At 40.3% G+C, this 20,807-nt stretch overlaps 1 protein-coding gene across 2 annotated transcripts in view; it reads right to left on the bottom strand.

The window, feature by feature from the left end:
- Positions 1 to 20,807, bottom strand: part of STX8 (syntaxin 8) — a 176,156-nt gene that overhangs the window by 53,547 nt on the left and 101,802 nt on the right. For both annotated transcript variants that reach the window (XM_048817479.2, XM_048817480.1), the window contains one exon: positions 8,026 to 8,127. In XM_048817479.2, coding sequence (XP_048673436.1) covers positions 8,026 to 8,127 — 102 coding nt within the window. Of the gene's footprint in view, positions 1 to 8,025; positions 8,128 to 20,807 lie in introns of those variants that run through there.

The following is a 20,807-nucleotide window of genomic DNA, read 5'->3' as shown; positions in this document are numbered from 1 at the left end:
GTTCCCAACTTACTCTACAGTAGCTTGAGTCTTAGTTTCAACTTCCTCAGAAACCTTTATCAAAAGATAAGTGAAATGAACACTAGACACACATCTAACTGGGTCCATCAACGAACGAGTTCCTAGAGAAAGGCTATTAGATTGCAACGCCACCTTGTGGAACAGGAGAAAAACTAAAAGTGAAACAAACCCTGACTGATTAGATCTAATTTTACCGTGGTAGAAAAATCGCCAAGGGCACAACTGATATGTAAATTCATTCATAGTTGCTTCCTATTTTCTTGGAAGTTCAGAGTGGTCCTGAGTAACAATGGCAAAGACAGGCTCCTCCCCAGACTACTGTTAAGAATGAAACGATATAACCATGATGTCAGAAATATAAAACTTGCTCCTCTCTTTGCACTTTCTTTCACTGCGAAGAAGCCATCCCATTGCTTGCTGCCTCCTTAAGAAATATGCCTTTTCTCCTTAATCCTACTCCAAGAGCCTGCTATAGGAGACCACCCAAGGAGTGTCCTCTGAATGAGAAATGGTATAGGATCACATGGACGCCAATCCCCTCCCATCTTTTGTTTAGAAGACTTCATCCCGTTAGGGCACTTGTCTATGACCTCGGTCAGAACTAGAGTCTAACCTTGAGTTCTACTGAAAAGAGAACAAAAAAAAAAAAAAAAGAAAAAACTCAGAAAAACCAGACCATTAATCCGCTTTGTTATTCAGTGGACACATTTTAGAACAGTACAAGTATTCTTTTTTTTTTTTTTTTTTTTTTCAAATTCAGTATTTAACCTTATCTATACATGTGAAACTGAACAGCAGACCTCTATGCTAGCATTCATAAGACCTTATTATTTGGTGCCTGTATTTTTACATCAGGGTCTTTGATACAAAATTAATCTGTTCCATTATTGTTCTCAAATCTCCAGTTTGAGATTGTTTGAAGCATCTCAACTTGAATTTTACCCTTAATATTTTTAAAGCCATATTTCAGGTTTTTTTCTTAGAGCCAGAATTGGTATGATAAATTGTGTATGTACTTTATTGTGCCTATAAAATCAAATATATAAACATCATGATTTGTGACTGCTTTTGAGTTCTGAATACAAAGAAACAGTGACGCAATTTAGCACATTCTCCTTTGAAAACCTGACCACAAAATATTATGTAATAATTCCATTATAAAAGCAAATATTTTGCACTAAGCCATTCCTGTGTCGTCCAACTTCTTAAGGATCAATAGTATATTTCTTACGCTGCTTTTTTACTTACTTGATCAATGGTTTATGTGAGCATGATGGTAAAAGCTGAATGACAACACAACTGCTTCATTAATGGAAATGGAAGTGGAAAGTGTCATCAGCTATCCCCCATTGGCATACACTTATATGGAAATGAAATAGAGCCAAGCAGCATACAAACATCATCTGCTTGTGGAAGACAGAGGATTGTCAACAATAATTTCAGTAGAAACAGTACCCTGACCAAGGGCTCAATCATGCGCCCACTGAAATCAATGGGAGATTTGTCACTGACTTCAATATGGCGGTCACTGGGCCTCCAAGGGGATGCACTCAAAATGACAATAGGTCATAATTTGTTGGAATCTAGGCTGGGATTGTCATAAGCACTCAGCAGTGGCCTAATTCTGCCCCCACTGAAGTCAAAATGAGTTTTACCACTGACCTCACTAGGATTAAACACTGCCAAATTAAATGTAAAAAAGTAATAAGAAAAGCCAAAAAGGGAGTTTGAAGAACAGCTAGCCAAAAAATCGAAAGGTAATAAAATGTTTTTTAAGTACATCAGAAGCAGGAAGCCTGCTAAACAACCAGTAGGGCCCCTGGACGATCGAGATACAAAAGGAGCACTTAAAGACGATAAAGTCATCCCGGAGAAACTAAATGAATTCTTTGCTTCAGTCTTCATGGCTGAGGATGTTAGGGAGATTCCAAAACCTGAGCCGTCTTTTGTAGGTGACAAATCTGAGGAATTATCACAGATTGAAGTGACACTAGAGGACGTTTTGGAATTAATTGAGAAACTTAACAGTAACAAGTCACCGGGACCAGATGGCATTCACCCAAGAGTTCTGAAAGAACTCAAATGTGAAACTGCAGAACTATTAACTATGGTTTGTATCCTGTCCTTTAAATCAGCTACAGTACCCAATGACTGGAAGATAGCTAATATAATGCCAATATTTAAGAAGGGCTCTAGAGGTGATCCTGGCAATTACAGACCGGTAAGTCTAACGTCAGTACTGGGCAAATTAGTTGAAATGATAGTAAAAAGAATAAAATTGTCAGACACATAGAAGAACATAAATTGTTGTGCAAAAGTTAACATGGTTTCTGTAAAAGGAGATCATGTCTTACTAATCTATTAGAGTTCTTTGAGGGGGTCAACAAACATGTGGACAAGGGGGATCCAGTGGAATAGTGTACTTAGATTTCCAGAAAGATTTCTAGGTCTCTCACCAAAGGCTCTTACGTAAATTAAGTTGTCATGAGATAAGAGGGAAGATCCTTTCACGGATTGAGAACTGGTTAAAAGACAGGGAACAAAGGGTAGGAATAAATGGTAAATTTTCAGAATGGAGAGGGGTAACTAGTGGTGTTCCCCAAGGGTCAATCCTAGGACCAGTCCTATTCAACTTATTCATAAATGATCTGGAGAAGGGGGTAAACAGTGAGATGGCAAAGTTTGCAGATGATACTAAACTGCTCAAGATAGTTAAGACCAGAGCAGACTGTGAAGAACTTCAAAAAGATCTCACAAAACTAAGTGATTGGGCGACAAAATGGCAAATGAAATTTAACGTGGATAAATGTAAAGTAATGCACACTGGAAAAAATAACCCCAACTATACATACAACATGATGGGAGCTAATTTAGTGACAACTAATCAGTAGAAAGATCTTGGAGTCATCGTGGATAGTTCTCCGAAGATGTCCACGCAGTGTGCAGCGGCAGTCAAAAAAGCAAACGGGATGTTAGGAATCATTAAAAAAGGGATAGAGAATAAGACGGACAATATCTTATTGCCCTTCTATAAATCCATGGTACGCCCACATCTTGAATACCGCGTACAGATGTAGTCCCCTCATTTCAAAAAAGATATACTGGCATTAGAAAAGGTTCAGAAAAGGGCAACTAAAATGATTAGGGGTTTAGAACAGGTCCCATATGAGGAGAGATTGAAGAGGCTAGGACTTTTCAGCTTGGAAAAGAGGAGACTAAGGATGGATATGATAGAGGTATATAAAATCATGAGTGGTGTGGAGAAAGTGAATAAGGAAAAGTTATTTACTTGTTCCCATAAGATAAGAACTAGGGGCCACCAAATGAAATTAATGGGTAGCAGGTTTAAAACAAATAAAAGGAAGTTGTTCTTCACTCAGTGCACAGTCAACCTGTGGAACTCCTTGCCTGAGGAGGTTGTAAAAGCAAGGACTATAACAAGGGTTAAAAGAGAACTGGATAAATTCATGAAGGTCCATTAATGGCTATTAGCCAGGATGGGTAAGGAATGGTGTCCTTAGCCTCTGTTTGTCAGAGGGTGGAGATGGATGGCAGGAGAGAGATCACTAGATCATTACCTGTTAGGTTCACTCCCTCTGGCACACCTGGCATCGGTCATGGTCGGTAGACAGGATACTGGGCTGGATGGACCTGTGGTCTGACCCGGTATGGCCATTCTTATGTTCTTATTATATTCAGACCGATGTGGAGCGTTTTTGAGAATTCCACTTGAGGTGTCAATAAAACCCCAATTGCAAGGCAAATAAAATAAAAACCCTAATTCTTCTATCTCAATTATACATAACCAATGAGACAGTAAAAATAAAGTAGCAGCTCTTTGCAACAACCCCCATCAACAGATCTCTTCATTTAAAACCAGTTTTCTCTCAATACATAGACAAGACTAGCGCATAAATCCCACCACTTGATGGGAGACAAAGTCCATTAAGGAACCTGAAATTCTGTTCACAGAAATAGGACAGCCACAGAAACACTGAGTGTGTGTGTGAACTTCACGTAAAGTTCTGACTGCATCAGGGATTCTCTAGTTTATTACTACGTTGGCTGCTAACGTTCTTCGATAATACAAATATTGATGATGCCGTGTCAAACACACTAATATATTACATTATGCTCTTAAATTATTCCTCTGCTGAAGTCAGAATCCTCTGCAAGGACAGTTGTCAGAAAAAGACATTAAAATGAGGCACAACTCACAGGAAGAGATAAGAGCTGGAATAACAAAGATACTGTTTTCATGCAAATATGTTAAGGATTAAAAAACCAGGGTGTGGGAGAGCCAGCCAGAGAGAGAGAAAGAGATCACAATTATTTTTTGTAAATCCAAAGTAACACTACTGAAAGCCAATGGGTTAGTCTGCATTTAAACCAACGTCACTGAGATCAGAATTGGGCCCCATACTTCTAAAACTGATTTGCAAAGTTACCTGTGAGGTGTCAGTTCTTTAGAAAAGCTCATGTTCATCTGCGAGCTTTTTCTGACTTTAGAGACACACAGTGGGTGAAATAAGAGCTCTTCTTCAGCTCTAGGAAAAGTACTCAGAGCGTCACAGCTAAACACAAGATTGAATGGATTGTTTAGTATGAGTACCTTTCCCAGACCCACAGAAGAGCTCTGTGAAGCTTGAAAGCTTGTCTCTCTCACCAACAGAAGTGGGTCCAATAAAAGATATTACCTCTCCCACCTTGCCTCTCTAATATTCTGGGACCGACATGGCTACAACATTGAAAACATTTTCTGACTTTAAATCTTTTTTGTGCTGGGCATGCTTGGCAGTAGGGGAGAATGATTGAGAAATGCTAACAGTAACATGTTAGAACTACAGTAGAACCTCAGAGTTACGAACACCAGAGTTACTGACCAGTCAACCACACACACACCACTTGGAACCAGAAGTAACAATCAGGCAGCAGCTGAGACCCCCAAAAACAAACAAACCCCTCCCACCCCCAATAAACTATAGTACTGTGTTAAATGTAAACTACTAAAAAAAATAAAGGGAGAGTTTAAAAAAGGATTTGACAAGGCAAGGAAACGTGTTTTATTTAAATTAAGAACGTTAAAAAGCAACATTTTTCTTCTGCATAGTAAAGTTTCAAAGCTACATTAAGTCACTGTTCAGTTGTAAACTTTTGAAAGAACCACGATAACATTTTGTTCCAAGTTACAAACATTTCAGAATTCCGAACAACCTCCATTCCCGAGGTGTTTGTAATTCTGAGGTTCTACTGTATGTACTGCCTAGCACAGTTATTACAAGATAACCGAATGATCAGACAGCCAAAGAGTAACTAGCTATTTGAGGCCAGTCTATTGTTTATGTATGCACAAATTGTTATGCAAACACAGGAAGACCCACTGGGGTAGATTCAAAAGGGCAGTATTGAAGCAGGCAGACCTCCTCACCCAAAGAATTTTTTTCCCAATGCGGACAGGGTAAGAGGGTAGTCTGTGGATCCTCCTAATTTCCATGTTTTACAGCTTCATACTCTCAAAACCTGTATCACAGTCGCTACCTTAAATTGTTGGGGAGGGATTAATTATCTTGCAACATTGTCTGGATACTATATTTATATTAAGAAACTTTCAGAAAGGGGGAAAATATATCTAAGAGCTGAGAAATTATTAGACACACTAGATATTGTTTGATAGCATTCCATAAGCAGTCATTTTCACTATTTCCCCTGAACTGTCATTTAGCTTGGCAGTTTCCTACGGTTATACAGAACATTGATTTTCAAACTTTTTTCATTTGTGGACCACTAACAAAATTTCGAATGGAGGTGTGAATCCATTTGGAAATCTTAGACATAATCTGCAGACCCCGGGTTGAAAACAAATGTAAAACCACAGAAATTGGCAGGATTCAGGAGCAAATATATCAGATACTACTTTAAGTTTAATTTTGTTTAGCCTGCCTAGATTTTGAGTTTCAAACATACAAAAGAATTACAAAATAAAAATGTCAGTCATATCTATGATTCTTTCCACAGCTGATAATTTTTGGGTTAGGTGGAAAAGTACTCCCCTGCCAAACTAATCTGTAGTTGGCATCTGAGCTTCACTTAAACAGATTGAAAACAAGCAGTTCAATTTAATTCACAGATTCATACATTTAAAGCCAGAAGACACCATTATGATCATCCAGCTTAACCACTTTCATAAAACAGGCAATACAAATGCATCAAGTGATTTCCGTATCAAACCGATAACTTCTGACTGAGCTAGAGCATAATATCTCATAGAAAAAAACATCCAACAAAACTCATCACATCCTTAGGTAAATTGTTCCAATGGTAATTACCCTCTATTAAAAATTATGCCTTAATCTGATCTAAATTTGTACAGCCAGTGGATTTTTGCCTGCTAGATTAAAGAACCTTCTATCAACAAAAAACATCTTTTCTTCATATAGGCACTTATTGACTAATCAAGTGTCCTCCTAGCCCTCTTCTCACTGTTAAGTCACATAAATTGAACTCTTTTAGTGTCTCACTATAAGGTAGGGAAAAAACCAAGGAGTACTTATGGCACCTTAAAGACTAACACATTTATTTGGGCATAAGCTTTCGTGGGCTAAAACCCACTTCATCGGATGCATGCAGTGGAAAATACAGTAAGAAGATATATATACACAGAGAACATGAAAAAATGGGTGTTGCCATACCAACTGTAACGAGCCCAATTAATTAAGGTGGGCTATTATCAGCAGGAGAAAAAAAACTTTACGCAAAGTAAAAACTATTTCCCCATGCTAATTTTTCCCCCCCTACTCACACCTTGTCCACTGTTTGAAATGGGCCATCCTGATTATCACTACATAGGTTTTTTTTTCTCCTGCTGATAATAGCCCACCTTAATTAATTGGTCTCGTTACAGTTGGTATGGCAACACCTATTTTTTCATGTTCTCTGTGTGTGTGTATCTATATCTATATATCTTCCTACTGTATTTCCACTCCGTGCAACTGATGAAGTGGGTTTTAGCCCACGAAAGCTTATTCCCAAATACATTTGTTAGTCTCTACGGTGTCACAAGTACGCCTCGTTTTTTTTGCTGATACAGACTAACACGGCTATCACTTTGAAACCTGTCACTACAAGGTAGGTTTTCTAGAGCTCAAAATCATTCTCGTACTTCTTTTCTGAACTCTCTCTAAGTTGTCAACACCCTTTTGGAAATTGTGGACAACAAAAATGAACACAGTAATCCAGTAATGGTCTCAACAATGCCATATTACCATTTCTATTTGACATTCATCCAAGGATCACATTTGTTCTCAGCCACCGCATGACACTGAAAGCTCATGTTCAGTTCATTTTCTGCCACGACCTCCATGTCCTTTTCTCAGTTACAGCTTTCCAAAACACAGTCTCCCATCCGACTAATATGACGTAGATTCTTGGTTCCTAAACGCACAGCCTTGCATTTAGTGGTATTGAAATACATGTTCAAGTGAGGCTCCCAGTTTATGATGCGATCCAGATCGCTGTGTAGAACTGACCGGTCATTAGTTACCACTCCCCCAATTTGGTGTAAACTGAAAACTTCTCCAGCAATGATTTTATGTTTTGCAGAGCAATGATAAAGATACTGAATAGCACCAGATCAACAAATAATCCCTGTGGGACCCCACTAGAAATATCCCCTCCCAGCACTGAATGATGATTTGCCATTTACAGTTACTTTTTGAGATCAGTTATCCAATTTTCAATCAATTTAAAGTGTACTGCATTGATTTTGTATAGTGCTATTTTATAACCAGAAAATTATGTGGTAATTAGTCAGATACTTTAAGGGGGCTTAATTATATTATATCAACACTGTTACCTTTGTCAGCCACATTTTAAATCTCGTCAATTAACAATATCAAGAATTTTCTTGAGAGGGAAACCACAGCACATACAACTTTCTTGGCACCAGGGATAAATTTGTTCCTGTGAATTTAATATGAGTATAGAAGTACACAAGCCATTTCCTACCACAGGAAGTTGACTTTTTGTCCACCATCTTCACATGCCGGGTTTGACTGCGCAGTTTGTCATCCGTATTTGCTACCAAATTGGTGAGGTCATCGATGATCTCTGGGGAAAAGGAGCAGCAAAACACAACAATTAATATCTGATGTTCTCTTACATCACTTCCAAACAAACTAAATGTATACCCCCAAATCAAAAAAACAGCAAGAGGACCAGAAACATGGCCCCACCATTAAACAGCAGACTAAAGGTGGTGGTTTGCGTAAAAAGGCATCATTTAGGAAATTGGGAGTCAAATTCTACTGAGGAATGTAGAAAGGAACACAAACCCTGGCAAGACAAGTGTACAAATATGATTAGGCAGGGCAAAATAGAATTTGAAAAGCAACTAGCAAAACACACAAACTAAACAGCAAAAATATTTTCAAGTATACCAGAAGCAGGAAGTCTGCCAAACACTCAGTGGGGCCACTGGACAATCAGGGTGCTAAAGGAGCACTCAAGGAAGACAAGGCTATTGCAGAAAGGCCAAATGCATACTTTACGGCAGAGGATGTGAGGTAGATTCCCACAATGGAGCCATTCTTTTTTGGGTGATGAATTTGAGGAACTATCCCTGACTGAGGTGTCCACGGAGGAGGTATTGGAACTAGCTGATTAATTAAACAGTGATAAGTCACCAATACCAAATGGGATTCACGCAAGAATTCTGAAGGAACTCAGATATGAGATTGCAGAACTACTAACTGTGGTATGTAATCTGTTGCTTAAAGTAGCCTCTGTACCAGATGACTGGAGGATAGCTAATGTGACCCCAATTTTTAAAAAGGCTCCAAAGGTGTTCTGGCATTACAGGCTAGTAAGCCTAATTTCAGTACCAGGCAAATTGGTTGAAACTAAAAAGAACAGAATCATCATACATACAGATGACTGTGATATGTTGGGAAAGAGTCAACACAGCTTTTGCGATATAAATCATGCCTGACCAATCTATTAGAATTCTTTGAGGGTGTCAAAACAACATGTTGACAAGGGTGATGCACTTAATATAGTGTACTTGAACTTTCAGAAAGCTTTAACAAAGTGCCACACCAAAGGTTCTTACGCAAAGTAAGCAGTCATGAGATAAGAGGGAAGGTCCTCTCATGGACCAGTAACTGGTTAAAAGAGAGGAAACAAAGGGTAGGAATAATAAATGGTCTGTTTTCACAGTGGAGAGAGGTAAATAATGGGGTCCCCCTGTGGTCTGTATTGGGATCTGTGCTGTTCAACATATTCACAAATGATCTAGAAAAGGGATAAACAGTGAGGTAGCAATGTTTGTGGACAATACTAAATTACTCAAGATAGTTAAGTCCAAAGCTCTTTGTGAAGAGTTGCAAAGGGATTTCAGAAAACGGGGTGACTGGGCAACAAAATGGCAGATGAAATTCAATGTTGACATGTGCAAAGTAATGCACATTGGAAAACATAATCCCAACTGTATACACAAAATGATGGGGTCTAAATTAGCTGTTACCTCAAAGAAATCTCAAAGTCATCATGGAGTTCTCAGAAAACATCTGCTCAATGTACAGCAGCAGTTGAAAAGCAAAGAGAATGTTAGGAACCATTAGGAAAAGGATAGATAATAAGACAGAAAATATCAGAATGCCACTATATAAACCCAAGGTATGCCCTCAACTTGAACACTGCATGCCATTCTGGTTGTCCCACCTCAAAAAAAGATCTATTAGAATTGGAAAAGGTAGAGAGAAGGGCAACAAAAATGATTAGGGGATGGAACAGCCTCCACATGCGGAGAGATTAAAAAGACTGGTACTGTACAGATTAGAAAAGAGACAACTGAGAGGGATATGATAGGGGTCTATAAAATCACAAATGGTGTGGAGAAAGTGAATAAGGAAACATTATTTATCCCTTCACATAAAAGAACCAAGGGTCACACAATGAAATTAAACAGCCAGGAGGTTTAAAACAAACATAAGTACATATTTCTTCACACAATGAACAGTCAACCTGTGGAACTCGTTGCCAGGGGATGTTGTGAAGGCCAAAAGTATTAATGGTTCAAAAAAGAATTAGATAATTTCATAGAGGATAGGTTCATCAATGGCTATTAGCCAAAATTGTCAGAGATGTAACTTCATGCTCTGGGTGTCCCTAAACCTCTGACTGCCAGAAGCTGGGACTGGACAACAGGGGATGGATCATTCGATAAATTGCCCTGTTCTATTTAATTTCCTCTGAAGCATCTGGCTCTGCCCAGTCAGAAGACAGGATATTAGACTACATGGACCACTAGTCTGACCCAGCTTGGCTGTTCCTATATATTCTTATGGAAGAGGCTCACAATTGCAATTTCTGTAAATGTTTCTGCAAGCATTAGTTCCACTGCAGTGATTGCAGCAGGACAAAATTAAAAAGTTTCACATTGTTTCAATACACTGCAATGTACAAATGGCAATTCCACTTATAGCCAAGCTGTTTGGTGGTGGAAGAAACAAAACAAAAACAAAAAGAAAAGGAGTACTTGTGGCACCTTAGAGACTAACCAATTTATTTGAGCATGAGCTTTCGTGAGCTACAGCTCACTTCATCAGATGCAGCTGTAGCTCACGAAAGCTCATGCTCAAATAAATTGGTTAGTCTCTAAGGTGCCACAAGTACTCCTTTTCTTTTTGCGAATACAGACTAACACGGCTGTTACTCTAAAACAAAAACAACACACTGATTAACTGGAAGAGGGCTCTCCTGCACATACTTTTTAACAGAAGGACAACGAAATTCCAGGCCAAGCCTTGTCCAGTCCCATGCACTCATTGGATGTATCCTTGTCCTAAAAACCAAACTAGGTGAAAAGCCTGGGTTGAGATTTCCAGAAGACCGTGCCAAAACTTACACACACCCAATTTTGAAGATCTAGGCATACGGTACAAAGCTATTCTCACAGACCTTAAAGAAGACCACTTTGCCATTTAAAATTTCCTCAGAATTCATCCTGCCAACTAGAAATAGAATTCAGATCACTTTCTTAATGGTCAGCACCTCTAGATTTTGTTTAGAAATGTACACACATTACTTATTTCTGGATGTGTGAATCCTCTACATTTCAACTGATTTCTACCATGCAGTTAGGAATGAGTTTCATGTGATAAATGAATGAAATCAAGGAGCACAAATTAGCAGAGGGACAGCAGCCAGAAACTGCATAAGGTTTCAGCACATCTTCCTCTGATTACACTTCTCGCACTTTCCCTGCTATTGATCAAGGTCTTAATAAATTCAATTCAGTATCTTTTCATATAAGTTCTGGGCTCACTGGAGTGTCAACTGGCAGGTGGTGACTTATGAAGTCATTTGTGCACAAAAGGATCCTAGTATTGCATTTCTCAGTTACAGCGCTAATGAAACTTCAAGACTTAATTGACTGAGGTAAAAAAGACAAAAGAAAGAAGAGCACAATTGAATTATGTTACATCTGTGATACTGAAATATGTTAATATCCTGCTAATTTTTTAATGCATATAATACCCTGTTTACACACTGACTGAGGGTTAAACAGCGCAATTACCAAATGCAGTGTGAAACCTTTATTGCTTTGACTGTATTATGGTAAGCTATTTTAAACAAGAGATTTCCCAAGTTCCTCTCTGCTCTGTACACAAATGGTGACACACAAATAACCCAAGACTTTTAATGAACGTGAACAAGACCTTTTGGGTGTGTAAGGAATGCAGAATTAAGCACAGTTGACACCGTTAATGTCATTACCTGTTCTTATGATTTCTAGAAAACACTATTTTATACATCTAGAACCAGACACAAGCTTTCCACTGATGTATGAAAAAAAAAAAAAACTTGGGCAACAAATTATTCTCTAGCATTTGCTGCAAGAAAATAAACTTTCCTTATGCATATTTCCACTATATCTATTTTTTCCTCCATCCCAAGTAGCAATTGTGGATGGAAACAAAGAAATTAAATCTGTGCCTGACCATGTCAGTGGATTACACGGAGAAAAAAAAAAATCAAGATTTTAGTTCACTTCATGATTTTCTCCTTCGTACATAGCTGACCGAGTAGCTATGAAGTAACAGGGGGAGATTTCCATAAGCACAAGTGGTAGGGAGGTACTTAGCTCTCATGGGAAGTCAACAGGAGTTAAGGATGTTACTGCCTTTTTTTTTTTTTTTTTTTTTTTTAAATTTAGAAAGCTTCCCCCATAGTCATTTTTAGCGCAAAAATGCATAGCATCATGTCTAAGTCATCTCTAGGCGACAAGGAACTGGAATTGAAAAGAATCCTGTACTACTTTTGAATCTTAAAATATTACATCTGTATTCCTTTCCCTCTATTAAACTAGTTAATGTTTATATTAACGGAGCTCTATGGCCAGGCATTAGCTACTTCTGCCTTTCTTCCCATTTCCCCCATTCTCCGTTTGTTCTCCTCATCTAGACTGCTCATTACTCCAATGCCAAAGTAGCATTTTTATACAAACCAACAGGAAAATTGTATATTTACCTGGGACAGAATGAAACAACAACAGTAGAACTTCAGAGTTACAAACACCTCAGGAATGGAGGTTGTTCGTAACTCTGAAATGTTTGTAACTCTGAATAAAACATTATGGTTGTTCTTTCAAAAGTTTACAACTGAACAGTGACTTAATACAGCTTTGAAACTTTACTATACAGAAGAAAAATGCTGCTTTTAACCATCTCAATGTCTTACCTCATCAAATCCTCTCAAAAACTTTTTTTTTTCTTTTTTTAGTGTTTACATTTAACAGTATCGTAATTCATTTGGGTTTTTTTGGTCTCTCCTGCTGCCTGATTGTGTACTTTCAGTTCCAAATGAGATGTGTCATTGACTGGCCAGTTCGTAACTCTGAGGTTCTACCGTATTTACATTTGGTATGAGTAAGGCTGTTTGTCTGTCACGGAGGTCACAGAATTCACTGATTCCGTGACTTTCCATGACTTCTGGAGCAGCTGGTGCAGCTGGCTCTGGGGCTGCCTGAGCAGATCAGGCAGCCTCTGGGCCAGCAGCACCAGCTGCTGTTGAGGCAATATGGGTGTGGGAGGGGTCTCAGGGCTGGAGCAGGGGGTTGAGATGCAGGGTGGTGCTTACCTTGGGGAGCTCCCTGGAAGTGGCCGGCATGTCCCTGCAGCTCCTAGGCAGATGGGGCAGGGGGTCTGCGTGCTGTGTGCGCTCTCAGGCGCCGTCCCCAGAGAGCCCATTGGCGCAGTGCCTGGCCAATGGGAGCTGCGGAGCCGGAGCTTGTAGTGGGGGCAGCACAGGGAGCCCCCTGGCCTTCCCTCCCCCTAGAAGTGTAGGGACACATGGATCCAGGTAGCGAGCCTGCCAGCCCCTCCAGCTCCCCATCCCCCAGCACCAGCAGGGTCCTGGGCGGCACACGCCGCCCCCCCCACCGCCCAATACCAGCAGGGATCCCGGGCTGCACACCGCTGTGCCCTCCCACCAGCACCAGCAGAAGTCCCAGGCGAACCCTCCGAGCACCTGCAGCGACCCTGGCCCACACACCCCAGCACCCAAGCGACCCGGCCCAAGTTTTATTCAGGGGGTCTATAGTACAAGTCATGGACTGTGAATTTTTGTTTACTGCCTATGACCTGTCCATGACTTTTACTAAAAATACCCGTAACTAAAACGTAGCCTTATCTAGGAGTGATTTTTACACTGGTGAAGATCTTGCTGTTTGTTCATCTTAAACTGTTTTCCCAACCACCACTTATTCAGACACAAGGTTTGAATCACGGGTTTAGCTCAGGATGTTAATTCCCTTTCCTTCTTCCCCCTCCTCAAGCCTAAAGGCTGCAATGACAGAACTTTTGGAAAGCTGCATCTGTTTTGTGTGATGGGGCACACAGGAAGCCAGCACAATGCTGCATGCATTGCAGAGGAGAGTTCTCATGTTTGCCTCTAAATTTAAAAAAAAAAAAAAAGCGTGCTGAAAGTTCCCTTCACAATTCAGTTTCCCATCGTTGTCAAGGACAAAATGATAAGCACGCTTGGGAAATAAGATACTTTCCTTTGCCAACACCGAGCAGATCCTCCTTGAAAAACATCCTGGCGAACAGGCTGCAGCTAAATGAGGAGAAACAAATGCAACCAGGAGTGTTTTTTGTCTGAAAGCTCAAGGTATTATGCTTATATCCTTTCTAAATCCTTCTCGTCCCACACTACCTGAATCAGGATATTAGCAATGACTCATGTCCCCATAAAAATAAATATATGAGAGAGAGAGAGAGAGAGAGAGAGAGAGAGAGAGAGAGAGAGAGAGAGAGAGATATTTTTGTTCCAAAGAGCTGGACTGCATCTAGTTTGGGTGAAACGTTTTGAACTCCCAAAGATTTTATGTCACCATTTGCTTTAAATATAAATGGAATCAGCTCAGCTGAGCCAATTTCATTGCAATTCCAGTACAACACCACACAAGTGTCCTAATCTTCTAGTACAACATTTTTAACAAAGATAATGAGCTCCACGAAGTTCCTGGCAAAACTTAATACCCATAAGTGCTAAGGACTAAGTGAGGCCTCCCTTGTACAGGTGTGCTGCGACAGAAGGGGGCAAAGACAGCAGAAAGAGCCCCCTCCCAAATCACTTGCTCAGGAGGCCAAGCATAATCTGGCCCAAAAGGCTGTGATGTAAAGGGCAGCAGGAGAAACCAACACGCTTGGCAGACCTAGCCACCCCAGCAGAGGGCAATTCTGGGAACAGGAAGGAAGTCTGTGTCCCTACACATACTCTGATGACTGTACTGGGAGAGAGTGGGTTATACCTCTTGAAACAGGTGTAGCAAGCAGTGCCCCTCCCCCAGAACCCCACAGCCTTTTAAAGGAATAAAACCTGTAAGCACCACTGCTTGGGCAACACACCTCCTCCATCTCCACTGTCCCAGTTCAGTTCAGACTCCTAAGAGCGCTTGACCATCATGTATATTAAGAGAAATTGCTGAACGGAATAAAGTATGATTTGACTACAATGTACATTTACTTTAGAAGGTAGATTTTTCAACTCTCTGTTTTACTGCTACAATATCTATATATTTCTAGGTAGCAGGAGCCAGCTGTAGGAAAGAGACTACTGGCAGGAATCAGATTATCCACCAAGGGTGCCGAGGGAGACGAATCCATGGCACCCTTCCGCCCAGCATAACATTTATCTTTTCAATGCAAGTTTCTTCCCACCACCACTCTTTTACAGTGAAGGAACACAGATAAATAGGCAGAGATTGATAGACAACCAAAGGAATGAAAGCTTCCTATTTTCCTACACAGCAGAATGGGAAAGCAAGCTGAACACTGAAAGGTTGCCATTGACCTCATGAAGGACGTTGCTGTAACACTGCACTGCAAACCACACTTAAAGATGCCCCACTAACTGCCAACTCACCCAAATTAGTTGAGATTTTTCTTTCAGGAAAGGAGGATCACAGAACAGAAGATAAAATGTGCTGTAAACACTTAAAGTGTTTCAGTAATCCAGGCACAGCTGAAGTGGGAGAAGTTTGGGGGCTTATTACAACACAAAATATGCATTAAATCAGTTAGAAATTAGATTGCATTGTACCATTTATATCAATGTGAACTTCTGCTTAAAAACTGATTATGTGATCTGGCCTTCTAAGCAGGTTGACCGGCCTTTAATAAAACTGGACCCCTCCCTTAAAAATGCACACACATTCCCTTGATATTTTCAAAGTGATCAACTACCAAACCAAGAATTGCAGCCATTTTCAAACCCCAGATGATGAGCTGGGTGACCCAAGTAACTACACAGGTTTCTGGAGGAAGAATTGTGGAGATAGCTAACTGTGAAACTCCATAGCATACGAACACCTATCACCAACCAGCCTCTGATCCCTTTTTTGGAAGGTGGCAGCAGAGAAATGTGGACTCCTAAAGATTCAGATTTCTGGAAATTTTGAAAACGTTTCTGAAGACAAACTCTGAAAATCTGGGCTGTAAATTGTAGTGGCAGGTTTTATTCAGAGATCTAGATTCTCATCTCACAGTGTCACAATGCTTTCTGAGCGCTTTACCGATTTACCAAGGTGAACACAAGATGGTCTCTGTATGGGACAATTGCCACAAAAGTTCCTTCTTTGTGTATGACTTTTGCTCTTCAGGTTGTCAATTCCATTGCTCTAGCTGTCATGGATCTCATGATTATGAAGATTACAACAGGTTGGGATTAATTCAGGTTACCGTCAAGTAACATGAATTAATCCCATGTAGGTATTTGTAAATAAGGGCCAAAACCCTGAACAACTCTTAAGACCAAAGAAAAGACAGTGAGGAGGGTAGACAAGGGTGGGAAGAGGATGAATTCTTGGTGGTCTGTGTGGATAAGTAGGCAGATTGCTGTGTTCTGAATTGCCTGACACTATTTTATTTTAAAGCAAGGTCAATGTTTCATCCCTCGGCATAGTGCATTTTGTGGCACTGCAAGAAAGCCAGGCTCCACTATTGGTCACTCGTTCCCAAACCAGAAGAGGAGGGAGAAAGTACAGGACCAGCTCCTGAAGGATGGGGAAGGACAACCATGTACTGATAAAAAGCAGCCTTCATGGGAAAGTAAAGTAAAGTGACTTGACAGCCTCAAAATGAGCTCCATCTACCATTGCCCAGCCAGCCAGAGGTACATAAGGGAGGATAGTGTATAACGGAACCATTTAAAAAAAAAAAAAAAAACGAAGGAAAATGTGTTTAGGTTTAGTTTATTATGTGTTTATTTCAGTTTAGCCCAAGATACCTTGCTGAAGCCATAAGGCACCATACATACATACTTTTTTTAAAACTGAAAAAACATTTTTAAAGAAGTATTACACTTTTAATCCATCACTGCACCATCCATCTGGGCCTAATTATTAGAACTTAACTGCATTTGATAAACCAGAAGGATTAAAAAGCTAGCTCTTTGTCATGCTACATCAGTCACGGCAAATTCAAAGCAATATTGATGGCTGCAGTGAACTTGTAAAGGATCAATCACTTATCTACCATATAAACGGTGTATATTCCTTTTCAAAGTCTTATTCTCAAAAATGGAAACACCGGCCTTAGTAGCAACTGTTAAATACTTTCTACTTAGTATTACCCAAGAAACCCATCAAAGAAGATCTTGACCTCCCTCCATCAATTGAAGAGGTTATGAAAGCCATCAAACAACTGAACTCTGGCAAGGCGTCCGGAAAGGACAGAATTCCAGCAGAACTGTACAAAGCAGCAGGCCCAAAGACTATCGAGGTGTTTCACTACATCTTCAGTAGTATTTAGGAAGAAGACGAAATGCGACAAGACTTTAAAGACGCTATTATTATTGTATCACTGTTTAAAAACAAAGGCAGCAAAAACTACAGAGGCATTTCTCTCCTCTGTACAACAGGGAAAATACTAGTTTGCATTCTACTGAACAGACTCATTGTGAACATATCTGAGAATCTATCTGAAGCGCAATGTGGTTTCAGACGAGCTTTCAGTACTACAGACAGGATTTTTGTGGTAAGGCAAGTCCAGGAAAAATGTTTAGAGCAGAATATGGACCTGTATGCAGTTTTCATCTACTTGAGCAAAGGCTTTGATAAGGTCAACAGAGGGTCTATGGGTTATTTTACATAAATTGGCTATCCAAGAAGGTTCATACAAATCATCCATGACCACACTGGAGAGAGATCTTCTCAAAGCAGTTTTTACAGATGACTGCACCCTGATGGCCCATAGACATGACATAACCTTCAGGTCATCATTGATAGATTTTCTGAAGCATCCCAGCTCTTTGTCCTTACCACCAGTCTCAACAAGACTGGAGTCTTAGTCCAACCAGCACCTCATTCCAATGCCCCAGCCATCTCCATCAAAGGCACACAACTGAAAAATGTGGACCAGTTCAAGTATTTGGGCTGTACCATCTCTAGTGACTTCCCTTGATAAGGAAATTGCCTTCAGAATCAGTAAAGCCCTTGGCCGACTTCAAATAAAAGTCTTTAACCAATATAACATTCGTCTCTCCACCAAATTGAAGATCTACAGTGCAGTGGTCCTAACCTCTCTCCTTTATGGTTCTGAGAAATGGACTCTTTATAGATGGCACATTAAACAGTTTGAGCAATTTCGCACACCCTCCCTAAGGTCCTTGAGAAAGGAAACACAGCCAGCACTAAGGAAATGTTACTGAGAGCACAGCATAGGTAGACCAGACATGTCATCAGAATGGAAGACCACCTCCCCCCAAAACAAATGGGAGGAGCTGAGGCAGGGCAAAAGAAAGAAGGGTCTGTGACGTTACGCCCCATATTCTTCATAAAATATTGTTATGCTACAAATAGGGCAAAACAGATGTGTTTTGTGCAAGATGGGTCATGTGAGGTATCATTGGAAAGGTTATGATTTATTGAATGTGATTATCCAAATTGTATGTATCATTTCTGAATCTGAAGTTAGTTGTAATTGTTACATAGTCAATATTCCTATGTGCGTACTTTGGGAACATCCACCAGACAGTATGCCATCAGCCTGGATGGACCATTAGGAAGGACAGTAGGACTTTGAAGATACTAATCTCCCTCCTTCCTGAGAAGTTTCCTGGGATGCTGCTTTGACACTGCAGGGTCATGTGATCATGTCACCTGGTACAGGATACCATCTTGAAATGCTGGTACTTTTCCACAGGAAGGAGGTGGGGGTCAAATTAGGAAACAAAGCATTCCCACAATATGCAAATCGTATTTAAGGCTGGGGAGTGAGTTAATCTTGGCTCTTCTCCATATTCTCCCCGTCCAAGAAGGAAGACTGATGAAAACACCTGAAAAAACAAAGGAATTGATCTGGGGGAGGCAGGGGCTGAGCCCAGGCAAGAAAGGTCAGCCTGTAAAAGGAATCCCTGAAGATTTAAGCTGTAAGTGATGCAGTTTACTTTCAAGAAACTCTGCAATCTGCTTGAAACAACATTTAGGATGAGAAATTATTATTTGTAGCCAGTATTCCTATTAAGCTTAGTTTGCATGTTTTGTTTTATTTGCTCGGTGATCTGCTTTGATCTGTTTGCTATCCCTTATAATCTCTTAAAATGTACTTATTTTAGTTAATAAACCTGTTTTTTGTTTATTCCAAAAGCCAGTTTGTGCAATTTATAATGGGGGGAGGGGGAAGCTGTGCATATCTTCCTCCACATTGAGGGAGGGAGTGAATTCCATGAGCTTACACTGCATAGATCTCTATACAGCATAAGACAAATATAATTTTGGGTTTACAATCCAGAGGGTGTGAGCGCCAGAATGCTGGGCAATTCCCTGAGCGGAGTCCTCCCAGAGAAAGCTGATTGCAGACACTGTTCGATTCTACAGCTGGGTGTGTCCCTACCTGTGTGTGCACTCTGGAAGAGGGGTTGAGAGCCTGTCAGAGCGACACAGAATAAGGGGAACCCAGGCTGGTGGGACAGGAGGACTCAGCGGGATCCCAGCACATCAGGTAGCAACCCAGAATGGGGGTTCGACCCATCACAGGGTCATCCATATAAGTACTTCAAAGATAACTTGAAGAGCAGTCTCCAGTGGGCTGGCATCAAACTCAAAGAACTCAAGCAAACAGTTCAAAACAGGACTCACTGGCGGTCTCTGACAAGATTAGCATGCAACAGGTTCGAGCGGGATAGATGAAATTGTCTCCAGGCTGCCTGGGAAAGGCGTCACAGATCTGCATCATCAAACATCACAGATATGGACTACCCACGCCCTCAGTATAGCTGACTCCATGCATCTGGGTTTGGACTTCAGAGTTATATGCACAGACAGAGGAGAATTGCAACAATATTATCGTCATTGTCAGTGATGGATTATTATTACTACTACAACAAATTTTTAATCACCAGGCTTCAGAATCCTGAAACTTCACATTAATGGTGCAGAAATAAGATCTTTAAAATCATCATTGCTGTGTATTTACTCTGTCTTTGAATTAAATATTTGCAGTGTGACAGAGTAGCGTCAGACTACTCACTCTCTGAATTTTGGTTTCCATTCAAGCATGTGCAATTATGGCTAAAATTATTCAAATGAAATTGACCACCGTGGAAAAATACCTTCTGAAATTAGTACAGTGGAATAACAGCCTGGCAGTGGAAAGAGGGTGGTGGGGGGAGTATTTACACAATTTAAAATGAGTAAAAATGAAATCTAGATCAGGTTTGTCAACAGCTAGGAATCTATAGAACTATGCTAAAGACCACCGGAGAAGGCAGGGAATAAAAATGGTGCTGAGCTGAATTTAACAAAAGTTACAATATTCTTTTCAGATAAACTATTAAAGACTCTGTATCTCTTTTTGCTTAAAGATTTTGCTTTTGTAGAAAACTACAGTGAAATCATAAAAAAAACCCAACTTTCTCTGGTTTACTTAAATTCAGAAAAACATTCAAGCCTTCTCTAAAAGAGAGTGGTTCTCATTCTCTCCAGCCGTGGCATGGATAATTTCAGCGCTTCCCCTGGGATGGACATACCACATGTTAGCACAGCCATAAGTCATTTCCAAAGGAAATGGATATGCACAGTACTACATCTGGTCACTTGCATCCAGGATCTGGGGGAAACACAAAGGCAAACCCTGAACTGAACCCAGACCAGGTATTAGGAGAGACTGTTGCATGTAATAAGATTTAAAAACAAAAACAAAACCCTGCAATTTTTAGATGCTCTATTTCCATAAGGTCACCTGTCCCACAGTGACTGTTTAACATGAAAAAACACGGGTCCATAC

The sequence above is a fragment of the Caretta caretta genome, chromosome 14 (genome assembly GCF_965140235.1).
Source record: "Caretta caretta isolate rCarCar2 chromosome 14, rCarCar1.hap1, whole genome shotgun sequence".
Taxonomy (NCBI): Eukaryota; Metazoa; Chordata; order Testudines; family Cheloniidae; genus Caretta; species Caretta caretta.
Note: the sequence above shows the minus strand (reverse complement) of the source record. Positions and strands in the feature narration are given on the sequence as shown.